This window comes from Salvelinus fontinalis, chromosome 33 (assembly GCF_029448725.1).
Source record: "Salvelinus fontinalis isolate EN_2023a chromosome 33, ASM2944872v1, whole genome shotgun sequence".
NCBI lineage: Eukaryota > Metazoa > Chordata > Actinopteri > Salmoniformes > Salmonidae > Salvelinus > Salvelinus fontinalis.
Window position 1 is genome coordinate 22,752,456 of NC_074697.1, and position 23,243 is coordinate 22,775,698.

The 23,243-nt window shown below is 43.0% G+C and overlaps 1 protein-coding gene across 1 annotated transcript in view; it reads left to right on the forward strand.

Moving 5' to 3' along the window:
* Window positions 1–16,773, forward strand: part of zgc:153039 (uncharacterized protein LOC767698 homolog) — a 50,019-nt gene extending 33,246 nt beyond the window's left edge. Inside the window, exons 10-13 of the mRNA XM_055895320.1 lie at window positions 5,783–5,975; window positions 9,720–9,894; window positions 14,710–14,856; window positions 14,987–16,773. Of these exons, the coding sequence (XP_055751295.1) occupies window positions 5,783–5,975; window positions 9,720–9,894; window positions 14,710–14,856; window positions 14,987–15,930 (1,459 nt within the window). The 3' untranslated portion in view covers window positions 15,931–16,773. The remainder of the gene's footprint in view (window positions 1–5,782; window positions 5,976–9,719; window positions 9,895–14,709; window positions 14,857–14,986) is intronic.
* Window positions 16,774–23,243: the final 6,470 nt, after the last annotated feature.

Consider the following 23,243-nt stretch of genomic DNA (forward strand, 5'->3'; position numbering starts at 1 on the left):
TCCACTGCTCGAGAGTCCAATGGCGGCGAGCTTTACACCACTCCTGCCAATGCTTGGAATTGCACATGGTGATCAGTTGACCGGGGCAACTCTAGCAGGGCAGAAATGTGACAATGACTTGTTGGAAAGGTGGCATCCTGTGATGGTGCCACGTTGAAAGTCACTGAGCTCTTCAACTCTTCAGTAAGGCCATTTCCTTTACTCAGTACTTTGTTGACACACCTTTGGCTCCAATTACAGCCTTGAGTCTTCTTGGGTATGACACTACAAGCTTGGCACACCTGTATTTGGGGAGTTTCTCCCATTCCTCTCTGCAGATCCTCTCAAGCTCTGTCAGGTTGGATGGGGAGCGTTGCTGCACAGCTTTTTTCAGGTCTCTCCAGAGATGTTCAATCGGGTTCAAGTCCGGGCTCTGGCTCGACCACTCAAGGACATTCAGAGACTTGTCCTGAAGCCACTCCTGCATTGTCTTGGCTGTGTGCTTAGGGTCGTTGTTCTGTTAGACTGGGTGAAGGTTCACCTTCCGAGGTCCTGAGCACACTGGAGCAGGTTTTCACTGTACTTTGCTCTGTTAATTTTTCCCTCGATCCTGACTAGTCTCCCAGTCCTTGCCACTGAAAACATCCCCACAGCATGATGCTGCCACCACCATGCTTCACCGTAGGGATGGTGCCATGTTTCCTCCAGAAGTGATGCTTGGCATTCAAGCCAAGGAGTTCAATCTTGGTTTCATCAGACCAGAAAATCTTGTTTCTCACCGTCTGAGTCTTTAGGTGCCTTTTGGGTAAGACCAAGCGGGCTGTCGTGCTTTTTACTGAGGAATGGCTTCTGTCTGGCCACTCTACCAAAAAGGCCTGATTGGTGGAGTGCTGCAGAGATGGTTGTCCTTCTGGAAGTTTCTCCCATCTCCACAGAGGAACTCAGGACCTCTTTCAGAGCGACCATTGCGTTCTTGGTCACTTCCTTGACCAAGGCTCTTCTCCCCCGATTTCTCAGTTTGGACAGGCGGACAGATCTTGGTGGTTCCAAACTTCTTCCATTTAAGAATGATAGAGGCCACTGTGTTCTTGTAGACCTTTAATGCTGCAGAAATGTACCCTTCCCCAGATCTGTGCCTAGACATAATTCTGTCTTGGAGCTCTATGGACAATTCCTTTGACCTCATGGCTTGGTTTTTGCTCTGACATGTACTGTCATTTTATATAGACAGTGTGTGTGCCTTTCCAAATCATACCCAATAAATTGAATTTACCACAGGTGGACTCCAAGTTGTAGAAACATCTCAAGGATGATCAGTGGAAAGAAGATGCACCTGAGTTCAATTTCAAGTCTCATAGCAAAGGGTCTGAATACTTATGTAAATAAGGTATTTTTATTGTTTTTTAATTTTCAAACATTTGTAAACTTCTTTTTGCTTTGTTATTATGGTGTACTGTGTGTAGAATGGTGAGGGGAAAAGTCAAGGGGTCTGAATACTTTCCGAATGCACAAATGGTGTAATACAATTGTCAACCTAAAATATTGTCATATAATTATTTATACGGGTTTTATACACATGTGCTGTATAAATAGCCTCTTAAAATGTATGTAAACGGACCGTAAATGTTTCGGGGCTCTATTTCTGGCTGGCGTTAAGGTGGCGCTGGTTGTCATGCAGGTTAGTTTGCAATTTCGTCATGTAAAAACTGGCGCACTGGCATTCTCCAGCCCTAACAGCAGGTTCTTATATCAGCTCGGTTGCGCTCAGCCCTCTTGGGCGGGGTGGAAATGTTTGTGTCCTTAAAAACATGATCCAAAGTGCTAATTTCAGACAGTGCTGATATGGATTTTTAAGACCAACCAAAACCTGGTTTTAGCGGGAGCTCAGTTGGTTATATCATGAATTTTGACAGCAGAAACTCAGCCTATCCAGCCGTGACGCACACTGCCCATATGCACATATGGAACAAGAGTAGCCTAATGTGCTTTTGGTGCCTGCATAGTTTGTATTTAGAAACATAAAAAACATTTTGTTTTTCTTATTTAGTTTTTTTTGGCACAGCATCCCCTCTCAATACATACTTTTTTTTGTCCTGCCCAATGCAATCGCCAAGTAGTCAAGACTGTCGATAAAGGGTTTGGTTCCTGAGATCGCTTGGAAATAAATCTTAATCACCGACCCTTTATTAGAATCGAACATTTGAGAGGAGTTCAACAGTGTGCAGACATTCCCTTATCTATGCGTTGTTGGCAGGCCCACATTATTCTGGCCATTCAGGTCAGATATTGGACATACGTAAAACCCCGTCCAGGATATAGATTACGTGTCCATGCCCATCCTTGTTTTCCATTTCATATGTTCACAACCCAAGCCCTCCCTTAGGCCTACTATAACAACGGCTGGTTCAACAGCAATGTATTTTTTTATGCTGGCCATTTTTATGATATCATTACATTTTACATTTATTGTTTATAAAAAAGTGCTTGTTTTTCTTTATTCCAACCAAGCTTATTAGAATGATTCACCTTTCTGGTTTTACGGTTACAACATATGTGGTGCGCATGCAATGCAACTTCTAGACATGTTTGAATGCGATCTGATTGTAAAATGGTCCAGATTATGTTCATAAAACATAGACCTATTTGAGAGCACTAAAAAGTGAGTGGACATTCTCTCTTTCTCTATATTGGATCTTTGTCCAGCTACTGTGAAAACCCTCCATAGTCTGCGTTGTTTTAACATTCTATGCCAGCGGGGAGCAATTGTGGTGCCTGTAAGTATGACATCGCCAATTTAAAACAAGTTGTTTTGTTTAAAATGTGTTTTTTATGTTGTCTTTTTAGGCCTTATCAATAATGAATTTAATCTTGCTTATTGACAATGTTTGACATGTCCATACTCAGACATAATGCAATTTACAGTAGGCCTCTATCAGTGTGAATGCTATTGAAGGCATGCAATTACTTAGAACAATGTGGACTGCAAATGGGTTGAAATTAACGTATTTAGCAAAATAGGTCTACATTTAATTTAATTTCTGTAAGCCATTTAACAAACTAACACTATAGTTAGTCGTTCTGCCACTGAACAAGGCAGTTAACCCACTGTTCCTAGGCCGTCCATTGTAAATAAGAATGTGTTCTTAACTGACTTGCCTAGTTAAATAAAGGTTAAATAAAAAATGTCGGAATTGGAGAAGATTCCAAGGCAATACATAAAGACCGTAAGTACACAATTTGAAGCAACCACACATTTCGCCATGGAGCACGTTCTGATTGGCCTGTGAGAGGGCAAGCCTCGACACACCCACAACTTGTTTATTCATCAAAACCCAACCCTTTCGCTCCAACGCCAGCAAGTGCGCTGATATTTGTGATGGTGAAAATGGCAAAAATATTTCTGACACCCCTGAAACTATAACGCTGTTTCCCTCGCTTAGATTTACCATTGCGATAGATTTGTTGAAATAGAGCCCTCAATGTTTGTTTTCTTGGAAAGCTGTGAGTGCTATTATATGATACAAGAACACTACTTGTTGCATTTACAACTTGTCTAAATCATGCATTGTTTGAATGGAATGTTGGCATAATATTGGCAGTCCTCTAAAACTGGCTGGCTAGCTAGCTAACAAACACAAAGTGCAGATCAATTCTTCAATTCATTATTTTCCACTATCTTATCACACCATGGTTGACCAACTCCCTGACCAAAATGGCTGACCTTTATCGAGTCAAATCTAAGTTTATTGGTCGTGTACACAGTTCAGCAGGTGTTGTCGCAACGCAGCGAAATGCTTATGGCGGACGAATCCAATTAACAACCCAAATAGCAGTATCAAAATGCTATCCATACATAAACTCAGCAAATAAAGAAACGTCCCTTTTTCAGGACCCTGTCTTTCAAAGATAATTCGTAAAAATCCAAATAACTTCACAGATCTTCATTGTAAAGGGTTTAAACACTGTTTCGCATGCTAGTTAAATGAACCATAAACAATTAATGAACATGCACCTGTGGAACGGTCTATAAGACACTAACGGCTTACAGACGGTAGGCAATTAAGGTCACAGTTATGAAAACTTAGGACACTAAAGAGGCCTTTCTACTGACTCTGGAAAAACACCAAAAGAAAGATGGTCAGGGTCCCTGCTCATCTGCGTGAACGTGCCTTAGGCATGCTGCAAGGAGGCATGAGGACTGCATATGTTGCTAGGGCAATAAATTGCAATGTCAGTACTGTGAGATGTCTAAGACAGCGATTTGGAGGTGGAGGGTCCATCATGCCGTGTGTCACAGCGTCATCGGACTGAGCTTGTTGTCATTGCAGGCAATCTCAACGCTGTGTGTTACAGGGAAGACATCCTCCTCCCTCTTGTGGTACCCTTCCTGCAGGCTCATCCAGACATGATCCTCTAGCATGACGATGCCACCAGCCATACTGCTCCTTCTGTGCGTGATTTCCTGAATGACAGGAATATCAGTGTTCTGCCATGGCCAGTCAAGAGCCCGGATCTCAATCCCATTGAGCACGTCTGGGAACTGTTGGATCGGAGGGTGAGGGCTAGGGCCATTCCCCCCCAGAAATGGCCGGGAACTGGCAGGTGCCTTGGTGGAAGAGTGGGGTAACATCTCACAGCAAGAACTAGCAAATCTGGTGCAGTCCATGAGGAGGAGAGGCACTGCAGTACACTGCAGTACTTAATGCAGCTGGTGGCCACACCAGATACTGACTGACTTTTGATTTTGACCCCCTTTTGTTCAGGGACACATTATTCCATTTCTGTTAGTCACATGTCTGTGGAACTTGTTCAGTTTGTCTCAGTTGTTGAATCTTGTTATGTTCATAGAAATATTTACACATGTTAAGTTTGCTGAAATAAACGCAGTTGACAGTGAGAGGACGTTAATTTTTTTGCTGATTTTATGTACACCGGGGGAATTTACACATGCTAAACTAAGAATATGTACAGCAGTAGATGCATAAAACATTGAGTTGCACCCCATTTTACCCTCAGAACAGCCTCAATTCATTGGGACCTGGACTTTACTGTCGAAAGCTTTCCACAGGGATGCTGGCCCATGTTGACTCCAATGTTTCCCAAAGTTGTCAAGTTGGTGGCTGGATGTCCCTTGGTTGGTGGCTGGATGTCCCTTGGTTGGTGGCTGGATGTCCCTTGGTTGGTGGCTGGATGTCCCTTGGTTGGTGGCTGGATGTCCCTTGGTTGGTGGCTGGATGTCCCTTGGTTGGTGGCTGGATGTCCCTTGGTTGGTGGACCGTTCTTGATACAAACAGAAAACTGTTGCGTGAAACCCAGCAGCGTTGCTGTTCTTGACACACTCAAACTGGTGCGCCTGGGATCTACTGCCATACCCCGTTCAAAGGCGCTTAAATATTTTGTCTTGCCCATTCACCCTCTGAATGGCACACACACACAATCCATGTCTCAATTGTCTCACTCACACATTAACTAACACACACTAATTTCCTCTCGCTCAAACTCGCACACAATAACACACACACGTGCATGGACACTAACTGCATCTATAGAAAAGGTGTACAGTTTGTGTGTAGTCATTAAGACTGCTCACAAAAACACAGCAGATAAATAACCCCATCACTTTCTATATACTGACTCACCTCCAGTTGTTTATCATGCTTACATAGAGCTTTACATTCACTTAGAATGCTCACGTGAGCGAGAGAGAGTGGGAAAGCGAGAGAGAAATGAAGATAATTTGCATCTCTAAAAGCAAATGCATTTACGTGCGTGTGTGTGTAAACCCTCTCCCCTCTCCCTCCAGGCCCACCTTCCGTTACTTCACGTGGCACACCTGTGTGCTGGGCATCGTGGGCTGTGCTGTTATGATGTTCCTGATCAACTCTATCTACGCCTCAGCCTCCATCGCCTTCATGCTGCTACTACTGCTGCTCATCCACTACCTCAGCCCTACCAGCAGCTGGGGCTATATCAGCCAGGCTCTCATCTTCCACCAGGTACACAGTACAGTGTGTACACACACACACACACTTCTGTGCCACATTCACTTCCTCAGCTACATCAGTCTGCAGAACATTATGATGTCATCCAGTAGGGTTGAGCGGTGTCCAGATTTTCATATCGTTATACTGTATTTCTCATCTCGGGATTTACCGTTTTACCGGTTTAGTACACAAAACTACATAAAAGCACATTGGGCGTCTATTACCAGAATGCTAACAAAATTTGCACAATTAATAGTGAATTTCCATGGAGGCTGCTAGCTAAGTACTGTATGTTAACGAGCACAAACGAAAATAAATGACTCGCAAAGACAAGCAATCTAGCTCATAAAGTTAAACATATATAGGTAGGAGTTACTGAATGTCTTTTTTGGTGAGTTTGGACATTTACGAGCGAATGTGAATGAGCAACGTTGTGCAATTGAACCCATTTGTTATGCATGCTTGTCTGAAGGAACAACAACAGTACTGTCGCTAGTGCAGCATCCGTACATGTGTGGAGTTTGGATTCGCTAGGGCAACGGGCCTGCTTGCTCTGCTCTGACAAGAGGGGGAGGAGCAGACGGGCTGAGAACAGAGAAGGAAAAAAAACACCAGAGAAGGAAAAAAAATGCCAGAAAATCAAGATAACAGTGGCAGTTGTACAGAACTCATCCGAAGGGCTTTGACTTCTCAAACATGGCAGAAAGCTAACACAATATGATGCCCTGTCACCTTATTAATTCAGCCACTTAGATGTCTAGCAAATTAAACTTAAGGGTCGCATTAATGCAGAATTCGTTCACACAGGGAAACAATATATAATGCATAAGAAATAGTGTATTTTGGCTGCGTTTTGTAAACGCAAATCTAAAATGCTTGTTGTAATTTCTGCTCGGCATCAGACTAATTCTGTGCTTCAGTTGCACTTCTCCACTCGAATGAGAATTCACGAACAGGCGTTCTATCAGCAGACAGCGCTCTGACTGATGTGTAGCTACTTTTCTCTGGTACTTTTCTCAGTGTAACCCAGCCTACTTTTCTCCAGTAAAATGCTAGATTAACTTTAAAACATAGGAAATGCAGCTAGCCACATTCTTTCTATGATAAACATTAAACATGGCCATGCATAATTTTTGCAAAAAATACCTTGCTTTTTCATTGTAAGCTCCTTGTGTGACTGCCAGCCAAATAGCGTTGCTCTTCTGTTGTCATGACTTTCAATATAAAATGCAACCCCTGTCCATACACAGCTGTACTCACCTCAGTCACCTGCTCCCGCTTTCTCTCGTTGTTATTTACAAACAAGTGGCTCAACTATGGTAAGCGTCATAATGTAAAATAATGTGCCAGGTGAAATTAAGAACGCAATTTGCTTTATCTCCTAACGTATTGTACAAGTTGACAGCAGGTATTTACTTAAGTAGCTACAAATATAAAAATGTATTGAAAAACTACAAAGAAATTGTTTCGACGGTATTGAAAAACCATCCCGTGGCTATTTCAAAATACCCTGGTATAAGGTGTGTGTATATACGGTATACGGCCCAAGCCTCTTATCCAGAAGTGTTTGTCCTCTATTTTACAAGCCTTTTGCTCTGCACACCATATTTTCAAGGAGGGCGGTAGTGTTGCCAGGAGGGACCGTTGCCAAGGGGACGGTTGCCGGGGCAGTGAGGTGCCAGGAGCCTGTCAAAAGCTAGGCTGCTCCGGAGCATTATTACAGCCACTTAACTTATTGAGCCTTTCTGCTCCCTCTCTCCTCCTCTCCTCCCCATCCCCCCGTCCCCAGGGAGAGAGGGAAATGAGGGGAACGCAGAGAGACTGGCCCACTTAGATTAAACTAACGTGTGTGTGTGCGTGTGTCTGGGGATTACGAGGGTGCATGTTTCGGCAGTGCTCAGTATGTATCGGTGCCAACTGGGTGACATTGAGGAAAGACGAAGAAGGGATTCATGTGATCCAGCCAAGGAGATGCAAGCTGATACTATTGAAGGAGTGATAGAAAGGAAGTTTATAGATTGCTAAAATAATACAAGTTGGAAATGCAATGGAAGAGGGTAATGGAGAGGAGTGATTGAGATAAGGCGAGGGTGATGGAGAGATGGCGTGAGGGAGCGTTGGAGCGGTAGATGAGTGGAGGAGGCAGAAGCACATTGACTCCAGGACCTCTCTGTTTAGCAGAAACTTTGATAATGATAATTATGATGATAATGATTGTGTTATTATGAGTGTTTAGCGTTCTCATCATTAGCAGTATGTAAACACAAACATGCACACACTCTCACATAAACATGCATACACACACGCATTCACATGCACACACACACTAATTATTCAGATGAGGTTGTCTGGTCATAAGCATGGTTTCAGTACTTTTTATCATAGTGTTTAGTTATTAAAATACTTATCTTAGTATCCTGTCTCCCATAAAGTAGTCACTGATCTTAATGAAACCTAGAATCGATGACACATCTTTCACATATCCAGCCATGCCCCTTCAGTGATCACTCCACGGAAGGGTGGAAGGAACAATGTTTTCAGAGGATTTTAAGACCCATTATCTTGAATATCTGTAGGTTGGTGGCCATTTGGACCTAGTATTTGCTAATTATCTCTATGGTTGGCTAGGTAACAGGAATGAATATAGGAGAGGCAGGTTTATATTCCAGACTTGGAATGTTTCAACATTAGTACTGTAGATATAATTACAGCTCTGTGATTTTATGTAATGAGAATATGGCGGGAGGTCGGCGGTACTCCCTTTCCTTAATGACAACTATCTCTTCATGACCACCACACACACCCCTCCTACACACTCCCTAGTCTGCAGTCTCTGCTACAGTCTCATGTCTTAATGGGATTCTGATTGTGGATCCAATTTGTTTCTGCATTGGCGGAATCCTGACTAGACCACACAGACACACACTGCAGACAGGGAGCTTGGTGTGGGGGATGCACAAGAACGTGTGTGTCAGAGGAGAGTAAAGGAATGGTTTTATTCCGTGTCAAACTTTAGCGATATACACCATGTTTCTAGTTGCCGCTAGTAACCAGATCTGTGATTTAGCCAACTCCTCTGTGGTTTGTTGTTGTACCATACATAATTTATATGACATGAACATGTATGGTATAACAATGAACAACTGGGGAGTTTGCCAAATCATCAGGCCACTAGGCTACAGTAGTAGCAACATGCCTTGGTAACCATTCTACTGTCCACATGTAGGATCTTCATTTGATCACTCTTTTGTTGCTGAGAAATTTTACTGCACTGAAGGAAATGCAGATGAGCTTTGTGATTTAAATAAATTTACTGAAAGCCCACACTAACCATGTGTTATCTTAACAGTATTGCACTTTTCATGTAGCCTACGGCTAATAGCCTAACTACCGGGCTAAAAGTATTTTGCTGTGACAATATAGGTCAAATTAAGATTCTACGTCTGTTACCACTTAGCATTCCAGTCATCCAGTCCTGATAACTATTGTGTGTGTATTATAGAGCAGTGGTTCCCAACCATGGGTACTAGTACCGCTGGGGGTACTTGGCCTATCCATGGGGTAATTGAGAATGCTCATGAGACAAAAATACACAAGGGGGTACTTCAGGGGTACTCCCTTTGGCACAGCAAAATTCAGTTGGTGGTACATTTAACCAAAAACGGTTGGGAATCACTGCTATAGAGAATACTGTATACAGCTCTATTGTAACCTGTCTCTCTCTCTCGGTCTTTCTCTTCTATTTCTTCCCTCCAGGTGCGTAAGTACCTGTTGATGTTGGATGTGCGTAAGGACCATGTAAAGTTCTGGAGACCCCAGGTGTTGCTGATGGTATCTAACCCCCGTAGCAGTGTAGGTCTCATCACCTTCATCAATGACATCAAGAAGAGTGGTCTCTATGTCCTGGGACATGTACAGCTAGGAGACCTGGGTAAGAGGGCATACGGAGATGTTGGCTTTTCAAGAATAAAGAAGCCTTTCACATTTCACTTCCATTATTCCCCAAGAGTGGCTGAATACCTCCCACTCAACCATTTCAGTTCAGGCTTCTTGGTGAATGTCTAGGGGAATTGTTCGACTGAGTTGATGTCAAACTAATGTTTGAAGCAGTATGTCTCTGACTTGGCTAGTACAGTAACTGAAGCTATATGTGTGGTAAGCCAAGCTGCTGACCAGCGTGACGTTTATTAGGTACACCACCTCATTCACGAAAATAGTCCGCTCCTACAGACAGTGAGTCGCTGCCAGGCGCTTGTTCCAGTATCTCAGAAACGTCCGGCCTCCTGGGCTTTTCACCCACATCAGTGTCTAGGGTTTACCGAGAATGGTGCAAAAAACAAACACATCTAATCAGGCAGTCCTGCGGGCGAAAACTTAATGAGATCGAAGGAGGATGGCAAGAATGGTGCAAGCTAACAGGCGGGCCACAAACGGGAAAATAACGGAGCAGTACAACAGTGGTGTGCTCCAGGGGTTCCCAAACTTTTTCAATCAGGACCCCCTTCCAGCATTGGAGAACATCCTGCACCGACCCATCACGCCCGCACAGTTTGGGAACCACTGCTGAATTCATAACTCGTCGGTCCTTGTCACGGATGGGCTATTCCAGCAGTCGACCACACCGGGCTCCACTCCTATCAGCTAAAAACAGGAAGGAGCGCCTCCAGTGGGCACGCCATCACCAACACAGGACAATTGAAGGGTGGAAAAACATTACCTGGTCCAACGAATCCCAGTTCCTGTTGTATCATGCTGATGGCAGTGTCAGGATTTGACATAAGCCGCATGAGTCCATGGCCCCATCCTGCCTGGTGTCAACCGTACAGGCTCGTGGTGTGTGGGGAATGTTTTCCTGGCACAGGTCATGTCCCTCAGTCACGTTCCTCGTTCAGGTCCCTTGATACCAATTGAGCAACGTGTCCATGCCCCCAATAATTCAGACTGTTATGGATGCATAGATGGGGCGGGGTCAGACTTGGTACTGGATCGGTGTACCTAATAAACTGGCTACTTAGTGTGTGTGTGTGTGTGTGTGCTGCTATATGGTGTCCTGTGATCAGGCTGTTCTCTGGTGATCAGGCTGTTCTCTGTAGTGTAGGTGTGGTGCTATATGGTGTCCTGTGATCAGGCTGTTATCTGGTGATCAGGCTGTTCTCTGTAGTGTAGGTGTGTGGTGCTATATGGTGTCATGTGATCAGGCTGTTCTCTGTAGGTATAGTATATGGTATAGTGTCACTTTTTTAGCTTGACAAGGCTTTCTGTGGTGACTGAGCTCCTCCAGTATTGACAAGCCTAGCCTATCTGTGTCTCTCAATTCAATTCAAGGGCTTTATTGGCATGGGAAACATATGTTAACATTGCCAAAGCAAGTGAAATACAGTTGAAGTCGGAAGTTTACGTACACCTTAGCCAAATACATTTAAACTCAGTTTTTCATCATTCCTGACATTTAATCGTAAACATTCCCTGTCTTAGGTCTGTTAGGATCACCACTTTATTTTAAGAATGTGAAATGTCACAATAATAGTAGAGAGCGATTTTATTTCTTTCCAGCTTTTATTTCTTTCAACACATTCCCAATGGGTCAGAAGTTTACATAAACTCAATTAGTATTTGGTAGCATTGCCTTTAAATCTTTTAACTCGGATGAAATGTTTTGGGTAGCCTTCCACAAGCTTCCCACAATAAGTTGGGTGAATTTTGGCCCATTCCTCCTGACAGAGCTGGTGTAACTGAGTCAGCTTTGTAGGCCTCCTTGCTCGCGCACGCTTTTTCAGTTTTGCCCACAAATTTTCTATAGGATTGAGGTCAGGGCTTTGTGATGGTCACTCCAATACCTGGACTTTGTTGTCCTTATGCCATTTTGCCACAACTTTGGAAGTATGCTTGGGGTCATTGTCCATTTGGAAGACCCATTTGCGACCAAGCTTTAACTTCCTGACTTCTCTATTTTGTGAAGTGCACCAGTCCCTCCTGCAGCAAAGCACCCCCACAACATGATGCTGCCAGCCCTTTGCTTCACGGTTGAGATGGTGTTCTTTGGCTTGCAAGCCACCCCTTTTTCCTCCAAACACAACGATGGTCAGTATGGCCAAACAGTTCTATTTTTGTTTTATCAGACCAGAGGACATTTCTCAAAAAATTACGATCTTTGTCCTTATGTGCAGTTGCAAACCGTAGTCTGGCTTTTTAATGGTGGTTTTGGAGCAGTGGCTTCTTCCTTGCTGAGTGGCCTCTCAGGTTATGTCGATATAGGACTCGTTTTACTGTGGATATAGATACTTTTGTACTTGTTTCCTCCAGCATCTTCACAAGGTCCTTTGCTGTTGTTCTGGGATTGATTTTCCCTTTTCACACCAAAGTACGTTCATCTCTAGGAGACAGAACGGGTCTCCTTCCTGAGCGGTATAACGGCTGCATGGTCCCATGGTGTTTATACTTGCGTACTATTGTTTGTACAGATGAACGTGGTACCTTCAGGCGTTTGGAAATTGCTCCCAAGGATGAACCAGACTTGTGGAGGTCTACATTTTTTTTCTGAGGTCTTTGCTCATTTCTTTTGATTTTCCCCATGATGTCAAGCAAAGAGGCACTACGTTTGAAGTTAGGCCTTGAAATACATCCACAGGTACACCTCCAATTGACTCAAATTATGTCAATTAGCCAATCAGAAGCTTCTAAAGCCATGACATTTTCTGGAATTTTCCAAGCTGTTTAAAGGCACAGTCAACTTAGTGTATGTAAACTTCTGACCCACTGGAATTGTGATACAGTGAATTATAAGTGAAATAATCTGTCTGTAAATAATTGTTGGAAAAATGGTTTGTCATGCACCAGGTAGATGTCCTAACCGACTTGCCATAACTATTGTTTGTTAACAAGAAATTAGAAAAATTAGTTTGAATGACTCCAACCTAAGTGTACGTAAACTTCCAACTTCAACTGTAGATAATAAAAGTGAAATAAACAATACAAATTTAAAGTAAACATTACACTCACAAAGTTCCAAAAGAGTAGACATTTCAAATGTCATGTCTATATAGTGTTGTAACGATGTGCAAATAGTTAAAAGTGCAAAATGGAAAATAAATATGGGTTGTATTTACAATGGTGTTTGTTCTTCGCTAGTTGCCCTTTTCTTGTAGCCACAGGTCACACATCTTGCTGCTGTGATGACACACTATGGCACAGGTGTCAAACTCATTCCACGGAGGGCCGAGTGTCTGCGGGTTTTCGCTCCTCCCTTGTACTTGATTGATGAATTAACATCACTAATTAGTTAGGAACTCCCCACACCTGGTTGTCTAGGGCTTTATTGAAAGGAAAAACCAAAAACCTGCAGACACTAGGCCCTCCGTGGAATGAGTTTGACACCCCTGCACTATGGTATTTCACCCAGTAGATATGGAAGTTTATCAAAATTGGGTTTGTTTATGAATTCTTTGTGGATCTCTGTAATCGGAGGGAAATATGTGTCTCTCATATGGTCATACATTTGGCAGGAGGTTAGGAAGTGCAGCTCAGTTTCCACCTCATTTTGTGGGCAGTGTGCACATGCACATAGCCTGTCTTCTCTTGAGAGCCATGTCTGCCAAGTGTGGCCTTTCTCAATAGCAAGGCTATGCTCACCGAGTCTGTACATAGTCAAAGCATTCCTTAAGTTTGGGTCAGTCACAGTGGGCAGGTATTCTGCCACTGTGTACTCTCTGTTTAGGGCCAAATAGCATTCTAGTTAGTTTTTTTTGTAAATTCTTTCCAATGTGTCAAGTAATCTCTTTTTGTTTTCTCATGATTTGGTTGGATCTAATTGTGTTGCGGTGCTGTCCTAGGGCTCTGTGGGGTCTGTCTGTGTTTGTGAACAGAGTCCCAGGACCAGCTTGCTTCGGGGACTCTTCTCCAGGTTCATCTCTCTGTAGGTGATGGCTTTGTTATGGAAGGTTTGGGAATCGCTTCCTTTTAGGTGGTTGTAGAATTTAACGTGTCATTTCTGGATTTTGATCATTTGCGGGTTTCTGCCTAATTCTGCTCTGCATGCATTATTTGGTGTTTTACGTTGTACACAGAGGATATTTTTGCAGAATTCTGCATGCAGAGTCTCAATTTGGTGTTTGTCCCATTTTGTCAATTATTGGTTGGTGAGCGGACCCCAGACCTCACAACCATAAAGTAAACTGATTCAAGTATTTTTGGGGGCAGATTCTAGTTGGTATGTCAAATTTTATGTTCCTTTTGTGGGCATAGAAAGCCCTTGTCTCTCAGCTCGTTTACAGCTTTGTGGAAGTTACCTGTGGCACTGATGTTTAGGTTGAGGTATGTATAGTTTTTGTGTGCTCTAGGGCAACGGTGTCTGGCTAAATCTATGCAGAAGATTGTAGGTGCTGCTGTAGGCCCTCCTTGGTTGGTGACAGAAATATCAGATCGTCAGCAAATAGTCGACGTTTGACTTAAGATTCTAGTAGGGTGAGGCCAGGTGCTGCAGACTATTCTAGTTCCCTCGCCAATTCGTTGATATATATATATATGTTGAAGAGGGTGGTGCTTCTCTCTCGCTCTCTTGTGTGTCTCTTCTGTCTAGAGCTTATGTTCTTCTGTGGCACACTGCCAAATCAGGTCACTATACAGAGAAAGAACTTCATCTCTTATTCGCTAAGAGCACTTGGCAGATAATGGCCCCTGGCCAAAATGTTTGCATAGATATTGATGTTTTGTTTCTCTCTCGCTCTCTTTCCCCCCCCTTCTCTCTCAGACACATTACCGTCTGACCCTCTCCAGTGTCGTTATGACTCATGGTTATCTCTGGTGGACCACCTCAACATCAAGGCATTTGTCAACCTCACCTTGGCTGACTCAGTACGGCACGGAGTCCAACATCTACTCTTCATCTCTGGCCTAGGTCAGTGATTCCACTCTCTGATACCATGTTCTCTATTACCTGTAACTGCCCCAACTGTCACTCAAACACCTCTTTTACTATCATACCCATTGACTCGTCTCTCCCTCTTTCCATCCCTTTGTCTCTCTAGGTGGGATGAGGCCCAACACCTTGGTCCTGGGTTTCTATGATGACTGCACCCCCAAAGACAAACTCACTGACCACAACCTTGCAGATGCCACCGTCCCCACTCAGGACCCCGAGGACGAACCCCCCCCCTACCACTTTCCTGCCCTGCGGGCGTCCATTGATGGCAAGGAGGAGGGCAACGGAGAAAACGGAAAAGTCATGGGACCCCAAGAATACGTGGCGGTGATCGCAGATGCCATGAAGATGATGAAGAATGTAGCGCTAGCCCGCTACTTCCACCAGTTCGACCGGGCCTCGACCATCTCCTCGTCCCCAGGGAAGGGTGCTCTGTACGTGGATGTGTGGCCCGTCAACCTGCTGAGACCAGACAGCTCCAGCTACGTAGACACCTGCTCCCTCTTCCTGCTCCAGCTCGCATGCGTCCTCAACATGGTCCGCGCCTGGCGCCATGCTAGACTCCGCCTCTTTCTGTGTGTGGAGGAAGGGCGGAGCCTGCGGGGCTCTGAAGGGAAGCTGGGTCAGCTGCTAAAGGAGCTGAGGATCAAAGCCAACGTGTACACGGTGCCCTGGGACCAGCAGGTGGCGCTACATTGGCAGAGGCAGGGTGAGGCGGGCAAGCGGAGGCCCTCCCGCCAATCACGGAGAGAGGAGGAGGGGCTGGGAAACAAGGGGTTGTTTGAGGAGGAGGAAGGAGACGACGACTATGTGAATAGCTTCCCTAGCAACGCCACAAGGCTGTCGGATGAGTATCTGTCGGCAGTTAATAGGTTGATCCTGGAGCAGGCCCGCCCCCCTCCGGCTGTGCGTTTCCTGTATTTACCCCGCCCCCCGGCTGACACGCGCCGCTACACGGCCTACCTGCGCCAGCTGGACTTGCTCACCAAGGATCTGGGTCCTACCCTGCTCATACACGGGGTTACACCTGTCCTCACCACTGACCTCTAACCCTAAACTTTCACCAGCTAACCTCTGATTAAAGCCTTATTACATCCCCTTACCAAATTGCTGCAGGTAGAAGTGGTACTTAGACAAAGGTCAAGGATCCACTTACCTTCCTCAAAGCTGTACTAAAATACAGCCCCATCCTCCTTATGAATATGGAAGGGTTGCAATGGCCAAAAAGTAAATAATATATTGATTTTACTCCTTCAAGGGGACTGAAGTCTGACACTGCCAAGTCATTGGAGCTCAGCTAAATGTTTGATTTTCTGAAAGCACTTTTGTAGTTTATCTACAAGATAAGAAACATGTGACCTTTAAATGTTTACAGGTCAAATATGAAAATCCATCGATCTGTTTAATAAAACAACAAAAAAGCATTAAAGAAATGTATTTGGGTGCTCTTGATCTTTTTTCCCTTTTGTATCGTTATGACTATGCATTACTGACTGAACTGATTAGAATACCAAAGTGCTCTTGTGTGCCTGAGTGTAGAAGACTATACATTGCACACTCCTCATGTAGGCTTTAGGAGCAGTAGTTTCCTGGACCAACTCTAGTCCAACTCTAGTCTACATGGAATCCCATGGATGTTTACTGAAAGGATATCTATTCTATATAGATCTATTTAATCTCCATTGAAGCCCTTCTATTGGACACTACACTCCTATGCAAAGAATGCTGGTATATGACAGGTCCTACGCAGCTCAATTACTTTTTGGGTGAACACATACCGGTACATAGACACTATTTTCAATTAAGGAAATAATGACACATTTTAAAAGCACCATCCAAATCAAATTTTAAAATGTGTGTATTGTAATTGAATAAAGAAGCTGTTTTGTATAACTTCTGTGTATTGTCTTTTTTTAATTTCACTGTCATTGTGCCAGCAATTTATCTAAACCTAGTTGAAATGTTGATTGTGTCAATGTTCAGGTCTGTAAGTATACTAAACAAAAATATAAATGCGACATGTAAAGTGTTGGTTTCACGAGCTGAAATAAAATATCCCAGAAATGTTACATTAGCACAATTTTTTTTATAAATAAATAAATGTACGTCCCTGTTAGTGAGCGTTTCTCCTTTTCCTAGATAATACCTCCACCTGACACCTGTGGCATATCAAGAAGTTGATTTAACAGCATGATCATTACACAGGTTCACCTTGTGCTGGGGACAATAAAAGGCCTCTCTAAAATGTGCAGTTTTGTCACTCAACACAATGCCACAGATGTCTCAAGATTTCAGGGAGTGCAATTGGCATGCTGACTGCGGGAAAGTCCACTAGGGCTGCTGCCAGATAAATTAATGTTCATTTTAAAACCATAATGTTTTAAATTACTTGGCAGTTCATCCAACCAGCCTCACAATCGCAAACAACGTGTAAAAAAAATGTCATGTTTTTGTTTATCGGTGCTTTTCGCTCTTAAGTTTAACCATTACCAACCTTTTTACCACTGCATCACTGATAATAATACAGAATCGTAAGTAATATTCTAATAATAAATGATGATCTGTGTGCTCCATTGATATCTGTTTGTGTGGTGCTTGATTAGTAATGCTTATAATTGAAATATTTGTTTAATTTAATTCACCTTTATTTAAGCAGGTAGGCTAGTTGAGAACAAGTTCTCATTTACAACTGCCACCTGGCCAATATAAAGCAAAGCAGTGTGACACAAACACAGAGTTACACATGGAATAAACAAACATACAGTCAATAACACAATGGGGGAAAAAAGTCTATGTAGAGTGTGTGCAAATGATGTAAGATAAGGGAGGTAATGCAATAAATAGGCCATAGTGGCGAAATAATTACAATTTAGAAATTTAAACGCTGGAGTGATAGATGTGCAGAAGATGAATGTGCAAGTAGAAATACTGTTGTGCAAAGGAGCAAAATGAAAAAATAACAGTATGGAGATGAGGTAGTTGGATGGGCTGTTTACAGCTGGGCTATGTACAGATGCAGTGATCTGTGAGCTGCTCTGACAGCTGGTGCTTAAAGTTAGTGAGGGAGATATGAGTATGAATGCTATGCAATTGAGAATATAGATATCGATATAAAGAGTTGATTGATTTTATGCAATGCATTGATACAACTGACTGCTCAGTCGCTGATGCTACGTGTCAGTCTGAATCATTTTAACTTAACCCTTGTGCAGTCTTAACATTCTGTGTACTCCCCTTGTCCTAAGGGTAAGAAATGACACGCCTTCACTAAACCCCTAAAATAAAGCAGCTGAATTGAATTTAAGTTTATTGTTATTATTGTTGCTATAGGTACTGCATAGGTGTAAACATACTTTTTTTTAGTAAGATATGGCACTTGTATAACCTAAGAAAGTAGCAGAAATGTGCAGAAAGTAGTTTTGAATGCATTTTATTGAAGGGAAACAATAACAGTCTTGAACTTTTGGCAACAGTGATATATTCCTATATTCTGTACAATGAGGAATTCAACTACAAAATACTAGTCTTCTCCCATTTTTGAACCATTGCCCCCACCCACAAGGTGTATAAACAACAAAATAAGATAATAGATACAAAACAAAAACGTGAAGAACATAAATCATCAACTCTAATTAGCACATGTAGGACAGTATGCAAGTGTGTGTGCGTAGAATTTGCAGATAAATTTCTCACATGTGCAGGACATAGTATTTGTCTTGCAGTCCTCCTTTGGGGGGCAGAATTGGCATCTCCTCTGCCTGCCCTAGCTGCAGCCTCCAGTGGATCAGGACAAGATTCAGCCCCTGAACAGCTTTCACAAGCGCTGCAGAGACTGCTGGGGAGGTGCTCCCTTCTTTGAATGTGTGGGTTTACAAGTGCCTTTCCCGGCTGCTCCAGGAACACCCTCCTCTTGTTCTGCTTGTCAGGCATCCAGGTAGGGTTCATCTTGTTCCATATCACGAAGGCATTGTATGAGGACACATCAATGATGTTATGGAAGATGACCAGGGGCCAGCGAGCAGTCATCCCCCTGCAGCTGTAAAGTCCAATCACCTTGTCCAGGTTGTCCACGCCTCCTTTGTTGTGGTTGTAGTCCAGGATAATGGCTGGCTTCCTGTCCTCACGATCACTGATCTCAGCCGTTTTGTGCAGTGTGCTCAGGAGGACCACATTCTTGTTCCTCTTTGGGAGGTAAGAAACTAGAGTGGATGGTCCATCTGTCACATCAAGCCCAACCCTGGTTCCCTGGTTCTCCGCTGGTCAGCTTCCCTGTGTAGACTTGCATCTTCCAAGCGTAGCTGGATTGTGTGTCACAGGCCACCCATATCTTGATGCCATACTTTGTTGGCTTGCTGGGGATATACTGCTGGAAAGAACAGAGACCTTTTGACAATAGAGATTAGTATCAGTGTCACAGAAAACAATCACATAAATCAATGATATTAGAACAATACATAATAAAATTGTTAGGAGAATTAAGTTCTCATGTTCTTTAACCAATTCAATTAAATTACTCAGTCTGCTATATCAGGATTTGTAAGATACTGATAGAAATAAAAACAGACAGAGGCCCAGTCTACAATAGTCAAATGTTTATTTACGGAACGTTCTGCCTATCATTTCCTGTACATTGGTCTATATACCTCACATTTCGTCATAAATGTCCCGCCTCCTCTCAGAAACAATGACAATATAGTTCACAAGTCTTCCTGTCATACATTGTCTGCCACCTGTTATACAATCTACTACAAGCCAAAGGTCTCTCCCCTCCCTGGGTGGGGACAGAATGTCCTGTAAGGAACACAGTAGTAGAGCTTGTCTGTCGATAGCTCCTCTCTCCCCTCCCTGGATGAGGACAGAATGTCCTGAAAGGAACACAGTAGTAGAGCTTGTCTGTCGATAGCTCCTCTCTCCCCTCCCTGGGTGAGGATAGAATGTCCTGTAAGGAACACAGTAGTAGAGCTTGTCTGTCGATAGCTCCTCTTATCTCATACATTGTCTCACACTTGTCTCGCACCCTGCTTACATACTAAAAAGGAACAAAAAGTCCTTGTCCTAATTCTGACTAAAACTACACACATCAGATTTATAGAGGTATGATTCTAATAAATTTCATACAATCATACAATGACAGGGTAGTTTTAGTTATAGTTCTACGTTAAATGTATACATCATTTAGTCATTATTCATAAAATCCATAACAAAAATTAACAGTGAAAATCACTTACGATAACAGATATGAAAATAAAAATGTACCTCTGAATGGAACCAGTTACTCATCCACCGTTACTTCAGGCCCAGGGTTGTAGAGGTATTGCAGATGCTCCACCCACTTCTTCCAGACCTCTCTTATGGCTGTCAGTTTGTCTCTCACACATCTTGCAGGTCTCGTCTCATGGTTATCAAATTGTAGCATTCTTGAGAAAGTGTGAAAGACATTCAGTGGCATCGTGGCGCAGAAAATTGCCCTTCCACTCTCTGCATCCCAGAGACTACATGTAGCCTCGCCTCAGGACCTATACACACCTGCTAATATTAGCAGCCCTATGTAGGCACGCAGGTCAATCTCATCCATCCTTTTCCAGTTGTCTCCATATTTATGGAAACCTCCATATTTGTCATCTCCAGGATGATTTTTTCGATGGCTGGTGTGATGAACATGTAGAATGTTGAGGCGATGTCCTGGGCAACTGCATGTCGCGTGGGCCCTGGGGTCATCCTTATGACATTTTGTGCTGCTATCCTGCCCTGGTTGTCATATGGTGAGAAGGACCATGCTATTTTTTTGTTCTTTGACAAAAATGTCTCTTATTCAGCTTGGGGGATTTCTTCTTCATCTGAAGATGATGCATCGTGCTCTGTGTTGTATTCTTCCCCAACTTCTTCTTCAGATACCTCCTCCTCTCCAAAGGGTAAGGCCCTCCAGAGAGTAGTGAGGTCTGCACAACGCATCACTGGGGGCAAACTACCTGCCCTCCAGGACACCTACACCACCCGCTGTCACAGGAAGGCCAAAAAGATCATCAAGGACAACAACCACCCGAGCCACTGCCTGTTCACCCCGCTATCATCCAGAAGGCGAGGTCAGTACAGGTGCATCAAAGCTGGGACTGAGAGACTGAAAAACAGCTTCTATCTCAAGGCCATCACACTGTTAAACAGCCATCCCTAACATTGAGTGGCTGCTGCCAACATACTGACTCAAATCTCTAGCCACTTTAACAATAAAAAATTGGATGTTATACATGTATCACTAGCCACTTTAAACAATTCCACTTTATATAATGTTTACATACCCTACAATACTCATCTCATATGTATATACTGTACTCTATACCATCTACTGCGTCTTGCCTATGCCGTTCGGCCATCACTCACCCATATATTTATATTTACATATTCTTATTCATTCCTTTACACTTGTGTGTATAAGGTAGTTTTTGTGAAATTGTTAGATTACTTGTTAGATATTACTGCATGGTCGGAACTAGAAGCACAAGCATTTCGCTACACGCAAGATGCAGTAGATGGCATTGAGTACAGTATATACATATGAGATGAGTAATGTAGGGTATGTAAACATTATATTAAGTGGCATTGTTTAAAGTGGCTAATGATAGATTTTTACATCACAAGGGTTAAACCCTGGTTATGGCCCTGTCTATGGTAAGCTCTGGGTGTGTCAAGGTTAATTCGTTAATGTGTCTTGCAGGTTTAGGCCTTGTGGCAACTATGCTGTGTTTCTCAAATAAACTAGACTTGGATGGAGAGCTGGGGAGGCTCCAGTCTAGACAGACATTTCCAGCCAGCCAAATTGCCCTGTCCCCTAGCTGGCAAGAATAAAATAAATGGATTCCATGTCGCGAGTAAGGGAGAGATTTGAAAAATAACCCAACATAACCAATATCTGGTCAGAAAATGGAGCTGAACATTTGTCATTGAGATAAAGAGCCACACTTCGAAAATGCTGTAGAAAACATGGCATTTGGTGTAAGATTTCTCTATTTGCCCTGAGAAGGTCAGAGGAAGTGTGTAATGTGTTTGTATGATCAGAGAGCCTCAATATCCTCTGACAGTTTTCTAACCTGACGTGAGAAATCATTTTGCTCTGGGATAGTAGGAATGAGGGAGAGGGGGAAAGAGTGCAGCCAGAAGAGACAGGGGATGTGTCCCCCGTATGTGTTTAGGGTCCTGGCTATGTGTGGGGGTGTTACAGTGCCCCTAGTGTACAATAGACCCCTGACAAGTGGGCACACCACAGGGACACACTATACATTTGCCTCTGATCACTTTACATGGCCACTCTCATCTGATCAGAACTCTCTCTCCTTTCTCTCTCTCCTATCTCTCTCTCCTCTCCCTCTTCTCGCTCTGTCTTTCTCTTTTCTCTCTACTATCTCTCCTATGTCTCTCTCCTGTCTCTTCTCTCAGGGTATAAGTTATATCATAATGCTTATTGTTTAATCGGGTTAATTTTACATGAGATTCAGATTGTCAGATTCAGGAGGGAAGGGACTTGGGAATTGGCAGTGGTGTAAAGTACTTAAATAAAAAGACTTAAAAGTACTACTTAGGTAGGTTTTTGGGGTATCTGTAGTTTACTATTCATTTTTACTTCACTACATTCCTAAAGAAAATAATGTACTTTCTGCTCCATAAATGTTCCCTATCACCCAAAAGTACTCGTTACATTTGGAATGCTTAGCAGGACAGGAAAATTGTTCAATTCACGCACTTAAAGAGAAAATCCCTGGTCATCCCTACTGCCTCTTATCTGGCAGACTCACTAAACACAAATGCTTTGTTTGTAAATGATGTCTGAGTGTTGAAGTGTGCCCCAGGCTATCCCTCAATTAAATCAACAACAAAATCGTGCCGTCTGGTTTGCTTAATATAAGGAATTTGAAATGATTTATACTTTTACATTAACTTTTGATACTTAAGTATATTTTAGCAATTACCTTTACTTTTGATACTTAAGAATATTTAAAACCAAATACTTTTACTCAAGTAGTGTTTTACTGGGTGACTTTCACTTTTACCTGAGTCATTTTCTATTAAGGTATCTTTACCTTCACTCAAGTATGACAATTGGGTACTTTTTCCACCACTGGGACTTAGTCACACTGACACTAGGCAGGATGGGTAATGAAGGAGAGAGTGAGTGTGAGTGTTTGAGAGGGACACAAATGTGTATGTAAGGTAGAGCTATTTATAGTAGTATGACACATAAGGCAGTGAATGGAAAAGCCCCAGTATGGTAAAGTATAGTAATTGAAAGAGCCAACATGCCATGATACCCCTTGAGCTGGCTTTCTTGTGGTAATGATGGAGGCTGTACCTTCAATGGCTTGAACTGTCAA